The sequence below is a fragment of the Myotis nattereri genome (assembly GCF_964212035.1).
Source record: "Myotis nattereri genome assembly, chromosome: X".
Lineage (NCBI taxonomy): Eukaryota > Metazoa > Chordata > Mammalia > Chiroptera > Vespertilionidae > Myotis > Myotis nattereri.
The window spans coordinates 26,735,346-26,751,350 of record NC_138078.1 but is presented as its reverse complement, the minus strand read 5'-3'; the positions used below and the strand labels follow the sequence as shown (position 1 = coordinate 26,751,350).

General features: G+C 46.0%; 2 protein-coding genes across 2 annotated transcripts; both read left to right on the top strand.

Moving 5' to 3' along the window:
* Positions 1–2,141: 2,141 nt before the first annotated feature.
* On the top strand, positions 2,142–2,831 carry LOC308511593 (ferritin heavy chain-like; the record flags this gene model as incomplete). Its single annotated transcript, XM_081081595.1, has 1 exon — positions 2,142–2,831. One exon carries the CDS (start codon positions 2,142–2,144, stop codon positions 2,829–2,831), a length of 690 nt encoding a protein of 229 aa, XP_080937721.1.
* Positions 2,832–7,983: 5,152 nt separating this feature from the next.
* LOC308511592 (protein FAM47E-like) lies at positions 7,984–9,633 on the top strand (the record flags this gene model as incomplete). Its single annotated transcript, XM_081081594.1, has 1 exon — positions 7,984–9,633. One exon carries the CDS (start codon positions 7,984–7,986, stop codon positions 9,631–9,633), a length of 1,650 nt encoding a protein of 549 aa, XP_080937720.1.
* Between the last annotated feature and the right edge of the window lie 6,372 nt (positions 9,634–16,005).

Below are 16,005 nucleotides of genomic sequence, written 5' to 3'. Positions count from 1 at the left end.
TTCCGGTCCCCGCAGAGCCAACCGCCACCGCCAGCGGCCCGCAGCCTCCTGCGTGTCTTGTCGCTGCGGCCACCTGACTCTGGTGCCCTGCCCTCACCCGGGACCCTCCGAGACCCCAGCCGCCTGTCTCCGGTGCCCTGCCCTCACCCGGGACCCTCCGAGACCCCAGCCGCCTGTCTCCGGTGCCCTGCCCGCACCCGGGACCCTCCGAGACCCCAGCCGCCTGTCTCCGGTGCCCTGCCCTCACCCGGGACCCTCCGAGACCCCAGCCGCCTGTCTCCGGTGCCCTGCCCTCACCCGGGACCCTCTGAGACCCCAGCCGCCTGTCTCCGGTGCCCTGCCCGCACCCGGGATCTTCTGAGACCCCAGCCGCCTGTCTCCGGTGCCCTGCCCTCACCCGGGACCTTCCGAGACCCCAGCCGCCTGTCTCCGGTGCCCTGTCCTCACCCGGGACCCTCCGAGACCCCAGCCGCCTGTCTCCGGTGCCCTGCCCTCACCCGGGACCCTCCGAGACCCCAGCCGCCTGTCTCCGGTGCCCTGCCCTCACCCGGGACCCTCCGAGACCCCAGCCGCCTGTCTCCGGTGCCCTGCCCGCACCCGGGACCCTCCGAGACCCCAGCCACCTGTCTCCGGTGCCCTGCCCTCACCCGGGACCCTCTGAGACCCCAGCCGCCTGTCTCCGGTGCCCTGCCCGCACCCGGGATCTTCTGAGACCCCAGCCGCCTGTCTCCGGTGCCCTGCCCTCACCCGGGACCCTCCGAGACCCCAGCCGCCTGTCTCCGGTGCCCTGCCCGCACCCGGGACCCTCCGAGACCCCAGCCGCCTGTCTCCGGTGCCCTGCCCTCACCCGGGACCCTCCGAGACCCCAGCCGCCTGTCTCCGGTGCCCTGCCCTCACCCGGGACCCTCCGAGACCCCAGCCGCCTGTCTCCGGTGCCCTGCCCGCACCCGGGACCTTCCGAGACCCCAGCCGCCTGACTCCGGTGCCCTGCCCTCACCCGGGACCCTCCGAGACCCCAGCCGCCTGTCTCCGGTGCCCTGTCCCCACCCGGGACCTTCTGAGACCCCAGCCGCCTGTCTCCGGTGCCCTGCCCGCACCCGGGACCCTCCGAGACCCCAGCCGCCTGTCTCCGGTGCCCTGCCCGCACCCGGGACCCTCCGAGACCCCAGCCGCCTGTCTCCGGTGCCCTGCCCGCACCCGGGACCTTCCGAGACCCCAGCCGCCTGTCTCCGGTGCCCTGCCCTCACCCGGGACCTTCTGAGACCCCAACCGCCTGACTCCGGTGCCCTGCCCTCACCCGGGACCCTCCGAGACCCCAGCCGCCTGTCTCCGGTGCCCTGCCCTCACCCGGGACCTTCCGAGACCCCAGCCGCCTGTCTCCGGTGCCCTGCCCTCACCCGTGACCTTCTGAGACCCCAGCCGCCTGTCTCCGGTGCCCTGCCCGCACCCGGGACCTTCCGAGACCCCAGCCGCCTGTCTCCGGTGCCCTGCACTCACGCGGGACCCTCCGAGACCCCAGCCGCCTGTCTCCGGTGCCCTGCCCTCACCCGGGACCTCCCGAGACCCCAGCCGCCTGTCTCCGGTGCCCTGCCGGCACCCGGGACCTTCTGAGACCCCAGCCGCCTGTCTCCGGTGCCCTACCCTCACCCGGGACCCTCCGAGACCCCAGCCGCCTGTCTCCGGTGCCCTGCCCTCACCCGGGACCCTCCGAGACCCCAGCCGCCTGTCTCCGGTGCCCTGCCCTCACCCGGGACCCTCCGAGACCCCAGCCGCCTGTCTCCGGTGCCCTGCCCTCACCCGGGACCCTCCGAGACCCCAGCCGCCTGTCTCCGGTGCCCTGCCCGCACCCGGGACCTTCTGAGACCCCAGCCGCCTGTCTCCGGTGCCCTGCCCGCACCCGGGACCCTCCGAGACCCCAGCCGCCTGTCTCCGGTGCCCTGCCCGCACCCGGGACCTTCTGAGACCCCAGCCGCCTGTCTCCGGTGCCCTGCCCTCACCCGGGACCCTCCGAGACCCCAGCCGCCTGTCTCCGGTGCCCTGCCCTCACCCAGGACCTAGGGAGACCCCAGCCGCCTGCACCTGTGACCCGCCGGCCTCATCCACTCAGCCTCAACCTCCAACCCGCTCCTGCGCCTGCAGACATGGCCACTCCTCCGCCCTCCTCTGAGCGCCAGCGCTACCATCCAGACTGCGAGGCCGCCATCAACCAGCAGATCGGCCTGGAGCTCTACGCGGCCTCCGTGTACACCTCCATCGCCGGCTACTTCCAGAGGCCCGACCGGGCCTGGCAGCAGGGCTCCCAGTACTTCCGGAAGCGGGCCCTCAAGAAGAGGGAGCAGGCAGACCGGCTGGTGTGGCTGCAGAGCCAGCGCGGGGGCCGGGTCCTGCTGGAGGACGTCCCCCGGCCGCAGCAGCACCAGTGGGACAGCAGCCTGATGGCCCTGGAGCAGGCCCTGCTCCTGGCGAAGAGAGTGGACCAGGGCCTGCGGCACCTGCACCGCCGGGCCACCCACCGGGAGGACGCCCACCTGTGCGAGTTCCTGGAGAGCCACTGCCTGCACCCACAGGCGGCCTTCCTCCAGGAGCGGGGCGGCCACATCAGCCAGCTGCGCCAGATGCAGGCCCCCGAGTCCGGCCTGGAGGAGGACCTGCTCCACAAGCTCACCCTGGTCTACGGAGAGGAGCACTGGCCGGGACTGCCTTCCCGAGAGCCGAGGGGGCCTCCCTGCCCCGTGCCCGGATGCCCATGGCCACATTGCCCGTGCAAAACGGGCACCTCAGTTCCATGTTCAAGGTCCGCTGTCTCTTCAAATAAAGTCATTGGTTCTTAAATAAATAAAGGTCTTTCTCTGATTCCTCTGAGCAAATACATTTACTTTTAAAACCGGTATCCAGAAGTCTCCACCCAGGCCTCAATTAGGTGCAGCTCAGGACCCTGGGTGGAGGGGGCAGGGATCCCATTGGATCCTGATGGAGGGAGGAGGGATTCCATAGGACCCTGGATGGAGGAAGGAGGGAGAAGGGATTCCATAGGACCCTGATGGAAGGAGGAGGGATTCCATGGGACCCTAGATGGAGAGAGGAGGGATTCTATAGGACCCTTAGGGAGGGGGGAGGGATTCCATATGATCCTGATGGATGGAGGAGGGATTCCATAGGATCCTGATGGAGGGAGGAGGGATTCCATAAGACCCTGGATGGATGGAAGACAGATTCCATAGGACCCTGATGGAGGAGGGAGGGCGATTCCATTGGATCCTTATGAAGGGAGCAGGGATTCCTTAGGACCCTGATGGAGTGAGTAGGGATTCCATAGGACCCTGATGGAGGAGGAGGTGTTCCATGAGACACTGGAATGAGGAGGAGGTATTCCATGGCACATGGGAAAACAAAATTAACCTACCCCTTATAAACAATGTACATGTGGGTGCAGTCAGGTGGATGGTCTTCGGCCCTTTGAATGTCGATGAATGTTCATGCTAAATGTATAAAACATATCCTTAAAATCACAGGTGTGCTTGACTCTGGAAAAAAGGGTGAATAGAATAGAATTGGGCAGGGATTAAAAGAAAGGATTCTTGTATTTAACCTACAGTGTTGGTCTATTAAAATATGGAAATATTAACGTTTTTTAACATCTGGGTGGCAAGATGGAGACCCCTTACTCTAAGGACAGAGTAAATGAAATTGCAACACTGCGGATGGTACTTGGTCAATTGTGAGAGCAAATAGCTGCTCTGTGAATAGCAGATCTGTTTTAACTTGCACAGCTCAAACCCTCCGCCACCCTTACTTACACAGAACAGTAAAGGTCTTTGGCATCTGAGCCTTTTAATCTCCCCAAACTACACTCCAAGACGGTGAATGAATGTAAGACAATTACAGACCTGCAGAGAAGGGAAACAATAGGACACATTTTCCTAGAAGGAAAAAACACTAGTGTTCCAATGTGAGAAATATTGTGCTTGCTTTGGCATCGGAAAGTGTTTCTATCCTACCAGTAAGCTCCATGCCATGTATCCCCAAAGGAGAAAGAAACTGAATAACTGACACACTCCACTCTCCCATTTTGAGCAAAACCCTAGTAGTGAAATGGACATCACAATTCTAGATCAGATCCATGCTACTTACCGAGGTGAATCAAGTAAGTCCTTTATTCATACATATAAATGAAAACGGTTTTCCAGATGTATGAGGAAGGTAAAATAGAAGATCACAATAAAAACACAAAACTATGTCATTTTGGGGGGAAACTCAGATAAAATATTGAAATTAAAGATAATTTTACCAAAAATTCCTATTCTCAGAATTTTAAGGGAAGAAAATAGATTTACAAAATTAAAATAAAATGTCTACTATAGAAGGAAACAATTAGAGGACAGATGAAGTACTTGCAAGATAGTAATATTTGCAACAGCATGGATTGACCTGGAGAGTATTATGCTAAATGAAATAAGCCAGTCAGAGAATGGTCAAATATCACATGATCTCACTTATATGTGGAATCTAATGAACAAAATGAATCCATGAACAAAATAGGTCCAGAAACAATGTCATTTTGATTTTTTTTTAAAAAAAATGAAAACTGAAATGGGAAATTAGTGGAATAATCTAAGGTTGAAAAATATTGCTACATTACAAGGTATCGGAATTATCTTAAATGTGCTTATTATAAGTGATCAAAGTTATGGTAACAACTACCTGTGAGACTCAATCTTCACATGCTGTCTATTTAAGAAGCAAAAAATGGGACAATTTAGAAAGGTAAGTACTCTACATCAGTAATCATTCTTCTGAAATATTTGCTTTGGGAGATGGTAAACAACTACAGCAGGCTCATTTTCAATAGCCATATTTCCTAATGTTAACTGCCATAGCCAGAGTCGGATGAATACTTGGAAGATGCTGATGTTCATACAGTAATGTAACCTCTTGTATTTAAGAGTGAAGGGAGCTCTAGAAATATTATTTGGAACTCCTGATGCTCATTCATTATATTTCATGGGCTAATCATATATAAATATATATAAATATATATATATATATATATATATATATATATATATATATATATATATATTCATTTTAGAGAGATAGGGAGAGGGAAAGAGGGATAGAAACATCAGTGATGAGAGAGAATCATGGATCAGCTGCCTCTTGTAGGCCCCTACTGGGGATTGAGCCTTCTTGCCCGCACCACCTGGGAATGTGACCTTCTCCAAAATGTTACCTGGGACACTTCAGTCCCCAGGCTGAGGCTCTTGGCGAAACTTTTGAGCTCTGCGTGTCAGCATTTTGAAAAAACCTAACTTAACTCGGGTGACATGTCACATATAGAAATTTTTTGACAGTTGCAACCACAGTAAAAAAAAGATTTATATTTTGGTATTTATTTTATGTATTTAAATGCCATTTAACAAAGAAAAATCAGCCAAAGAAATGAGTTCGTGTGTCACTTCTGACACGCTTGTCATAGGGTCTCCATCACTGCTATCAAATGATCCAAAACAGCCAGGATTCACTTGATAATTTCAATAACGGGTACATGTAATTTCTGTTGCACATCTATCTTTCCTCTGGAAAAAGTATATCTCATATGACAAATGGGGAAAATAGTGAACTTTTAAAGGCGTTTGAATATACTGGGAATTACCTTTTGGCTAGTTGTCATTTTTCCTATGAAAATGTCACTTCGTTCTTATCCTTAAATGGAGGTATTCTCCCTGTGCTTCATACTGCAGGAGACAATAATATTAATATTAATAATGATATTAATAATAATACTAATTTACAAGCAATAATTTCTAGAATAGATTGAGTTCCCATTGAATCGTGGTCACTGATTTTCTATTCCTTAGCTTCATATTTTAACTTATACCAACCACCTTAAGTCATCTTAGCTGTATTAATATATTTAATTCTGTTTCATTGATTTGCAATCTCAGCCTGCTTCACTTAACACTTACTCAGAAAGAATGTACTTCAAGGGTGAAGTCTGAAGAAAATCTTTAAAATAATCAGATGGCAAAAATTGATGGGAATTTTATTATAGGGAAAATATAGTGTTTGTTTCTTTAATTGCAATAGTTTGAGTATTGGACACACTGCCCCATACAAAAGGAGAACTGAACCAATGTATGCTGAATAAGTAAATGAATAAAAAATGTATTTTAGGACCAGATTCATGTTGCTGCCATGGCTGAAGAATTACATCTAATCTATAATTTGTGTATAAGTGTATTATTGGCTATGACCAAGAAAAAGCCATGCCGCATTGATATTGTAAAACACCTAATGCTACATGCTAAGGACTTTACTATTTATTTTTTGGAATTTGAAGTAGATGATTATCCTGAGTATTAGGGGAAAAAAGAAAAATAGATTGGTATGGATTTTAAAAGAGGCATTTGTTTCAATAATGCGGGTGTGATCTACAATTTCTAATCATGGAGAACAGCAAGAATTTACGGTACCAGGAGATGGACAGCCCGACTTCACAAAGGGCTGTTCATCTCCTGAAGATGTGAGCACTCGTGGCCCTCGGGCGGGCTTTCTCCCCATGATGGATCAGAAGTCGTGGGAGACCTTTGAAAAGGCAGACTCACAAGTTGAGGGAGATGAAACAAAAAAAAGTAAATTATATTTTCTGTTCTGGCCAAAGTAGAGTAACAGGGATCAGATATATGCCCTGGAGCACGTGAAAAAGTAATGAAATAAAATAAAATTATGACAGACACTGGACATCAGGAAGCAGGGACAGATGCCTCACAGATAGGAAATAAAGGAGGTGACTCCTATGATGGCTCCACATTCCTTCCGTTTCTAGGCCACAGCTCAGAGAGGTCACGTTATGTAAAGGATATGGAGCTAAGACACTATAGAGAAGAAGGTGGGTAGAGATCTCAAGGCAGACAACCAGAGAGCAAAATGAGAGAAAGAGAGGGAACTCCAGAATCTTGCACCCTACAAGAATGATTCAGGGGATTACTGATCAGCTCTTGTGTGAATACATTATTAGAAGCCAGGAAAGAAACCACTGGAAAGGATTCTTGATACCTGACACTCACACAGGGCCTGCAATAGCGACCTTTACTGTCAGCCAGACTAGAAGATCTCTAGATGCACAGGCATTGAATAATTTACGTGGAAGGGTCTTGCTTCAGTAGTGAGGAACAGTTAATTTACCATACCACATGGTCTAACAGTATTTAGCCATGTACTATCACAGGGAACTGCTCTGTTTATTTAAATCAAATCTTAAAAAGGACCCCAAAGAATCAAACTATTTCCAAGAAACACAACAGTATCTAAAAAGGGCAAATATTATTTGTAAAAAGAAAATGGATGGTGAACAACACATGGGTTTTAAATAAAGGTAGGATCAGTAGTAGGAACACTGATCTATCCTTGGTCCTCAGGCTTTACTATGGCACTGTTTTTCTGATGATGTTGAAATGTTACCTTAAAAGATAACTGATCTTGATTTCTGAGGGGGATTTTGGGTGCCATCTTTTGTTGTACACCCAATACCTCACTCACCTCACCCATATTTGGGCAAATATCAAAACCTGAGGGCTGTGAGTACATAGAAAAAATATGGCTCTCAGAAGCTCCCCCCTATCAATTGTTACTTATAATTTATCCAGGAGAAATGAAAGTACTTGTATGAAGGTGTGAACATGAGAAATATTCGTGGCCCCTTGATTTGCAAACAGCCTCAAACTGGAATCAATCCAAAAGTCCATCAAAAGATGAATGGGGACCTCAACTGTGGTGTGCCCATACACGAGGACAATTCTCTACCACAAGCAAGAATGCAACCTTGCTGGCCATCCCTGGACAATGCAGGCTGTGCAGGGGCGCGTGCTGACCCACCTCAGGAAAGAGTAAGAATGCAGCCACGCCTGGAAATGGTCTCCTAGCAACAGGGCCGCTGGGACAACAAACCCCTGAGGCCCCTGGGCGCCCTGGTCCAAGGGCGCCATGGCGTGCCAGCAGTGGCCCTTACCGGAGCCCCAAAATGGGTGGCTGTTAAAGTCGGACCTGAGGAAGAAGGCGCTCATAGAGTCGGGGCTGATCAAGCCATGGCAGTCAGGGCAGAAGCTGGACCGGAAGTCGGAGCCCAGCAAGAAGTGGCTGCTAGGGCCAGGGCCACTGGAGCCCTTGCCCCTGGGCATGAAATGTAAGCCCTGGTTCAAGGACAGGGACAGGTTGCCTTCCCGCTATCTCTCCAGGCAGAACAACAAGCTTGGCAAGTGCCCCACCTCCATGGGCAGCGGGCGGTGGGTATTTGTGAAGGAGGGACTGGACGACTTCAGAACGGGCTGTCCATCTGCTGAAGATGTGATCACTCGTGGCCCTCGGGAAGGCTTTCTCCCCATGATTGCTCATAGAATTCCCCGCCCTCCGCCCAAAAAGATTCACAGGCAGCCGCCCACGGGAGCGGACCTGAGTTCCAAGCTCTCGCCAGCCCAGCGAGCAAGGAAGGCCTTTGTAGAGAACATTGAAGCCAGCCTGAGAAAGCATCCCTTGGCGAACTGCCCGAATCTGGAGGAATCTCTCCCTCCAGACCTCCTGCTCAAGGTCCTGGAAGTGCTAGATACTGACAGGGAGCTGGAGGACACGTGGGCGTATTGTGAGGACACCAAGGAAAGAAAGAAGACCCCCACACATGTGTGTGAAGAACATCCTGAGGAGGTCAACCTGGAGCCTCCCCAGGCAGTGAACCTGGAGCCTCCTCAGGCAGTGAACTTAGAACCTCCCGAGGCATTGAACCTGGTGCATCCCCTACCACTGAACCTGGAGCCTCCCCAGGCAGTGTACCTTGAACCTCCCGAGGAAGTCCACCTGCAATCTTTCAGGAAGCTCAACCTGGGACTTCCGGTGGAGGACAACCTGGAACCTGAAGACCAAGCCTACGTGGAAACAGCCAAGGAGAGTCTCCAGTCATATTTATTCCGTTTGTTTCCTGAGGAAGAGACAAATGCAGCATGCACAACGGATATCCCCAAAGATCCTGGGCTCCAAAAATCAAGAAGAAGAATTCGTGAATTCTGCAGATGGATCGATGATAATTTTGGAGACATAGGCATTGATGAAGAGGACCTCATGAAACAGTTTCAAGTTGAGTTAGAGGTCCCACTCACCCATAATGCAGTCAAAATAAAGAAAATAAGCCAGCTTCCTTTGAATATAAGGCCCTGCAAACAGCTAGATGACATACAGCAGAGAAAATTCTCCCTGCAGGAAGGTAACTGGGAAAGGAAACTCCGCAAACAACAAGACCCTTACAAACCCAAACGGGAGAAGATAAGGTATGGAGCATGGTACCTGGACCCCAAATCCTGGAAAAAGCTGGTCAATGACCAGCCCTTTCCCGACCCTAAAGCCGTCCCTGACAAGGAACATTTGACCAATGGAAGGCATCTTGAACCAGACATTATTGATGAACTTTATGGACCAATTGCTTTCAAAGATTTCATTGTAAGCAAAGGCTACAGGATGCCAGGTGTGATTGAGAAGATGTTTATGAGGAAGGGATGGAACTATGAGTCTGTGAAGACTCCTATACACCGAGTAATGAAACTCCTCTCCAAACCCAAAGAGGAGGATTCAGGGGACAAAGAGGATTAGACAATTTTATATTTACTACTCACTTGGCTAGTGTGTCTCTCTCATTTTAACCCCAGTCAGAATTCACCATGAGTGCCTCACTGTGTATGGACAATTTGATTCCACAATATCTGTAAATTTAACACCTATTGGTAATAAAACTTTCTGTATGAGCTTCTGCTTGGGTTCATCAATGTGTTATGTATTTTACCAACTATGAAGTCAATACTTACATATAGTCCTCTTGGTTTTTATTGCATTAGGAGTATTATATTTTTATTTCAATTATTCATTAAAAATTACCATAAATAAAAGAAGTACTTACAAAGGATCTTGTTGCCCAGCCGATGGGGCTCAGTGTTTCAGCATTGACCTAAGAAGCAGGAGGTCATGGTTTGATTGCAGGTCAGGGCATATGCCTGGGGTGCAGGCTCAATCCTCAGTCGGGGTGCAACCAGGCTGTAGCTGATTAATGATTCTCTCTCAACTTTGATCTTTCGCTCTGTAAAAATTCTATATAATTAAATCCAGTGATGGAAATGTTAGAACAACCAGAACAACGAGAGACCAGAACAACTGCCGCCACTTGCCCTAGCTGGTCCCGCCCCCAGAGGGGATCCCACCATGGTCAGGGGTGTGGTCAGCCTGCAAACCACCCTCAGCCCCTTGCCCCAACCAGCCCCACCCCCTGGTGGAGACCTCCTACCCCAATCGGGGCCCCCATCAGGGCAGGTTGGCCAGCCCAGCTGTGCACTGGGCCTCTATCCTTTATAATAAAAGGGTATTATGCATATTGACCCTAACGGTGGAAGAACCAGAATGACTGCTCCACCAGTCACTATGAGGCGCACTGACCACCTCTCAGTTCCTTTCCCCAGCCGCCAAGCTCCAAATTCCCAATGGTGAAAGGGGAACCGGGGTTGGGTGGCGGGGGATGCCGGTGGCACCAGGCCTAGGCCCCCACCCCACCAGTCACCCCACACACAGAGGGCAACCATGGCAGTTGTGGGGCAGGCGAGCAGAAAGAATGGCTGACCTCTCAGTTCTTCCCCTTGGCCGGAAGGCTCCAATCACCCAGTGGCGAATGGGTTACTGGTGGTGGGTGGCGGCGGGGTATGGGGCTGGCTGCGGGCATCCGAGGGAGATGGCCCTGATCGCAGGCCAGGCCTAGGGACTGTACCTGTGCATGAATTTCTTGCACCAGGCCTCTAGTATATTTATAAAAAATTATGCCAGCTACTGCATGGGATGAATCTCAAAATAATTGTGCATAATGAAAGAACTGTATCGCTCTAATAATATTCAAGTTATAATGCACTATGACAATTATTTTGTTAAGCACAACTTGTAACCCATAGTCAAAGTAACTTTATATATTGTTTGTGAATTATCTATGGCTACCTTTGCACTACAACATGAGAATTTAGGAATTGTCACAGAGATCATATAGCCTGCAAGCCTAAAATATTTCCTATCTGAATTTTTACAGTAAAATTTACTGTCACCCTAATCTAGAAGAAAAATATATTCAAACATATATTAAATCAATGATGCCACACTTTACCTGAACAGAAGATAATACATACTCATCTATGGAATAGAATCAAGTGAAATATTTTTTAAAAAATAACTATTTAGTTAGACCTGTTTGAACACTTTTCAAATCTGCCTATTAATTTCAATATTCTTAGGGTCAAAAATCCCTGAGGCAAATCATCATATAGGCCAGTGGTTCTCAACCTGTGGGTCGCGACCCCTTTGGGTGTCGAACAACCCTTTCAAAGGGGTCACCTAAGACCATTGGAAAGCACATGTATTATTACATATTTTTTGTGTGATTAATCACTATGCTTTAATTATGTTCAATTTGTAACAATGAAAATACATCCTGCATATCAGATATTTACATTACGATTCATAACAGTAGCAAAATTACAGTTATGAAGTAGCAGCGAAAATAATTTTATGATTGGGGGTCACCACAACATGAGGAACTGTATTAAAGGGTTGCAGCATTAGGAAGGTTGAGAACCACTGTTATAGCGCCTGTTTCTTGTGATGTCTCTCCATGTGATGACTTGTCATGCAGAGATTCCCCATGACTCCAAAAATATGGGTGTTAAATGTGAGGTAGGGTAGCCTGAACATGATAAAGACAGACTAACTTTCTTCCCAACTGAAATGGCTAATTAATTCAATGGGATTTCCACAAAAGTGGGTTGGCCTGGAAATGTGTTTTGTATATCCATAACATTTTTCAATCTTTTTAATTGAATGCTTTTCTGTGGGGGCTGCCCTTGCTACTTTATCACCATCCTCATCCCATCTTAGTAAGTCTTTGATCTATTTTACACAGTTAAATGACCTCCTTGGCCCACATGGGTATTTGAGTTTATAACCTTTGAACTAGAAGCAGAATCTTCCCTGAGGTCACTAGAGTCTATAAATTATGAAAACATTTTCACTAAAATCATTAATTCTTGCAAATGAGGCTATTATCATCATTCTGTTTGTGAGCCACCAGAAATACCTATATTTTGTGATTATTGTTAGCATTAATGTTAGGATTGAGTTATAGAATAAAGAATAAGAGAATTCTATAGCTCCACTAATATTAAAATTATTAAGGAATTTATTATGACAATTATTTTGTTAATCAAAAGTTGAAATCTGTAGCCAAGTTAATTTAAGTCTCATTTAATAATAAAATTGTGATCACCTTTGTTAGGATTGCATCAAGGCCCAAAACCTGATTGGAACATACTAAACAAAAATTGTAGGATAACTTTTGGGTGTTTTGTTTTATCATTGCTCCCTATAGAATATATTGAAATTTTCTTATTATATTCATAAAAATTCCCTGTGAAAGTGTATATCTTTTTAAAAAATACTTTTATTGGTTTCAGAGAGAAAGGGAGAGGGAGAGAGAGAATCATCAATGATGAGAATCATTGATCAGCTGCCTCCTGCATGCCCCCTACTGGGGATTGAGCCTGCAACCCCAGGCATGTGCCCTGCCCAGAAATTGAAAGATGACCTCCTGGTTCATGGATTGACACTCAAGCACTGAGCCTTGCCAGCTGGGCTGAAAGCATATTTCCGTATCATATAACAGAGCTGTAGAACACCAAGGAGCTTCAAGTGCTGAAAATCTCCTGTGCAAAACTGATAGGTGAATAAAACTGCCCAGCACCACCAAATATCCTCCCATTTCTATTCAAGTGCAAGTAATCTTTGCATGCCATGAATATCAACTTAAAAGTCACTCATAAATGTCACATGAAAAATCAAGCAACTTCTTTACATTTTAAAAATAACAGCTAAACCTGTCTGTGATGTGACAATTTATAGCTAGAAAGATTTGTAGTGCAGATCTAGAGTGCACTTCTGCTTGCCTTCATAAAGAAAGCCACATGTAAATGGCACTATATGTATATAGAATTTCATCTTGATAGGACAGGACTGATACATGCTTAATTTAAATTTTCTATTTTAAATGAAGTCTGTCTGTGAGTATTGTGAACCTGAGGAACCAGGTCTTTTTTATGTATTTTTGTAAGTCAAGGTCTAGAATGTCTCTCTGACCTAGACTATTCAGAATAATTAAGTTTACATCACCATTGTATCTTAATTCTGCATTGGTTTCCAAACTAGTCTTTCTTCTACTTCAGTATATTTTTCAACAATGCAAATCTGGTCCAATTCACAAGCTTGCTAAATCTCCAGGCTAATCAATAACATATCTATTTACATAGGCACACCTCCCACACACATACTGCCATACAAACATGCTCCTACATTACAGACGCCAGTCCACATGTGCTTTCACACCTCTATGGCTTTGTATAGGGTCTTTCCTACTGTTAGGTCTTCACTCAAGCCACTGTAATCCGGTCTTAATGCTCTCTCCTCCAGAGCCAATTTTTTGATTGGTTTTATCAAGACCTTGTTTTTAGACAGCTGCCTTTTTCTAAAGAACTCACTCTAATTTCCAAGAGAAGTGAGTCACTAATGGCTGCAAAATCTGGGAAATACCCAGACATATTTATTCAGACATTAAAGAGGCCAATATTATATTCTCTGGCTCAGGATTATGTAGTTGCTGTGGGTCTCCATTCAAGCCTGGGGATACGTGCAGCAGCATTCATCCTTACACATTCATTGTTCAGGTCCATAAAATTTGCTTTTCCACATTTTGGTTTTGTGACCTTGCTTTTCCCAGAACATGTCTCCTTATCTATGAAATGGAAACCTTATCATTCAACTCAAATTTTGGTGAGAATTAAAGGGTTACTTTACACAAGTGCCTAATACCACAAGCATCCCAGAATGATGCACAGCATATATTTGTGGAAGAGGAGGAGGGGGAGAATAGAAAGGAGAGTGCTACAAAGTCACCAAGAAGCCAAGGCAAAAAAGTTGTCATGGTGCTTATCCTGTGTGATAGCTTTCAATTGCAGTTGACTCAATCTTACCAGTTGACTAAGATGAAACAATGTATTTTCAAAATAAGTCATCAGTAAAGCTTCCTATTGGCTTTGGTGATGGTTACGTCCAGCAAAATAAACTTTCATGGAGACATTATATGGGGTTCTCTGCTGCTCTAATTAAGTGCATTGGTATTAGTTGTCCTACAGAAACAAACAGAAACAGTGCTTGATCCATTTGAATTTTTTAACCCCAGAGAAAGTAGGAAACATTACCTGACCTCAAATTTGTACTTTTGAGGAGAGGAAAGTCAGAAGAGCCTAATATATAATTGTGTTAGCATAGCCTCATGAAGTTTTCAAAGCCTGTTCACAGTCCTTAACTTCTGCTTTTGTTTTTCAGGTTCACAACATAAAGATTTCCAAACAAATATTGTAATAATCAATTGTATTATATTATCACAAATGGAGTAACAGAACCTTAGAAGAATTTTGCTCTAGGAACATGTAGTTTAATAAAGACAAAGGACTTTTTTTTTTTTAATCTCTGACAGTCTAAGGAGTTTTAAGTGCATCAGGCCATCATGTCTCATTAGTTAAGCATCAACCCATAAAACAGGAAGTCACGGTTTGATTCCTGTTTGGTGCACATGCCTGGATTGTAGCTTAATCAATTATTCTCTCTCATCATTGATTTTTCTTTGTCTACCTCTCCCTTCCCCTCTATGAAATCAACCAAAACATACTTAAAATGAATATTAAAAGCACAACCTTTGGAGTTGGCAGAAATACGTTCATAGTGCAGCACAGCCATGTTCTTATCCTATGATTACAGGCAAAATACTTCACAGAATATTTTATCTCAAATGTGTAATAACCATGCTTATTTCACCCAGGGTTTTTAAAATATATTTTTATTTATTTCAGAGGATAAGGGAAAAGGAGACAGAGGGAGAGAGACATGACTGATAAGAGAGAATCTTTGATTGGCCACCTCCTACATGTCTCCCACTGGGCATGGAGCCCATAACCCAGGCATGTGCTCTGACCTTAAATCAAATCATGACATCTGGGTTCATAGGTCAATGCTCAACCTCTGAGCCTCTCCCTGCCAGGCTTTAAAGATTAAATGATGTAGGAATGCCTTTATATGTCTTGGTGATCAATTAAATTTCCCTGTTCATCACTTGGTAATGAGGCTAAACATGAAATACCTCTTTGCTTTAAATTATCAGTGTAAAAAAGAAGCTTACGTCAACATCAGAAAAAGCTTGATTAATTTTATAAATCTAATATTTAGACCTAATTTATACCACTACAGAACTACTGAACTGAATTTGAATATTGTACAATAATCTTTCATTTATATCTTAAATCAATAGACTAAACTTCATAGAAAATGTCAAGATATGAAATTGCTCCCAGGCAGAGATGTACAGTCCTTTTCTTTGTAACATAAATTTTCTGCTCAGTTAGAACTGTGTGAAGTGCTCCTTATTGAACATTAGAAGAGATATGATATCAGAAATATGTCCCTTGATAATATTTAAAAAACACATTTTCAGGCATTGGCCTGAAGATAAAATAACTTAATCAGAAACTTATGCCAATACAATTTAAAAACTGTCCACCTACTTTGTCATTTTCAAATTCTTCCTGAAGTGCTTGAGTAAGGAGGAAAGTAAGAACACATCGTGAATATTATAATGGATTCAATATATACCAATTATTGAGTGTCATAAAATAAAGACTAAAATTGCCCCTGATAAGTGTAATTCTGATCTAAATGTAAACGATGGAATCATATTCATTCTGTGCCATTAGAGGAGCAGAGATCAACCTCACTTCTTTCAACCCTAAAATTGATTCTTAGATAAATAAAGGGCGGGATCGTTTAATACAATGAAAATAATTGCATTTTTATTAGCTTTAAGGAATCATTTTATATATATACTAGAGGCCCGGT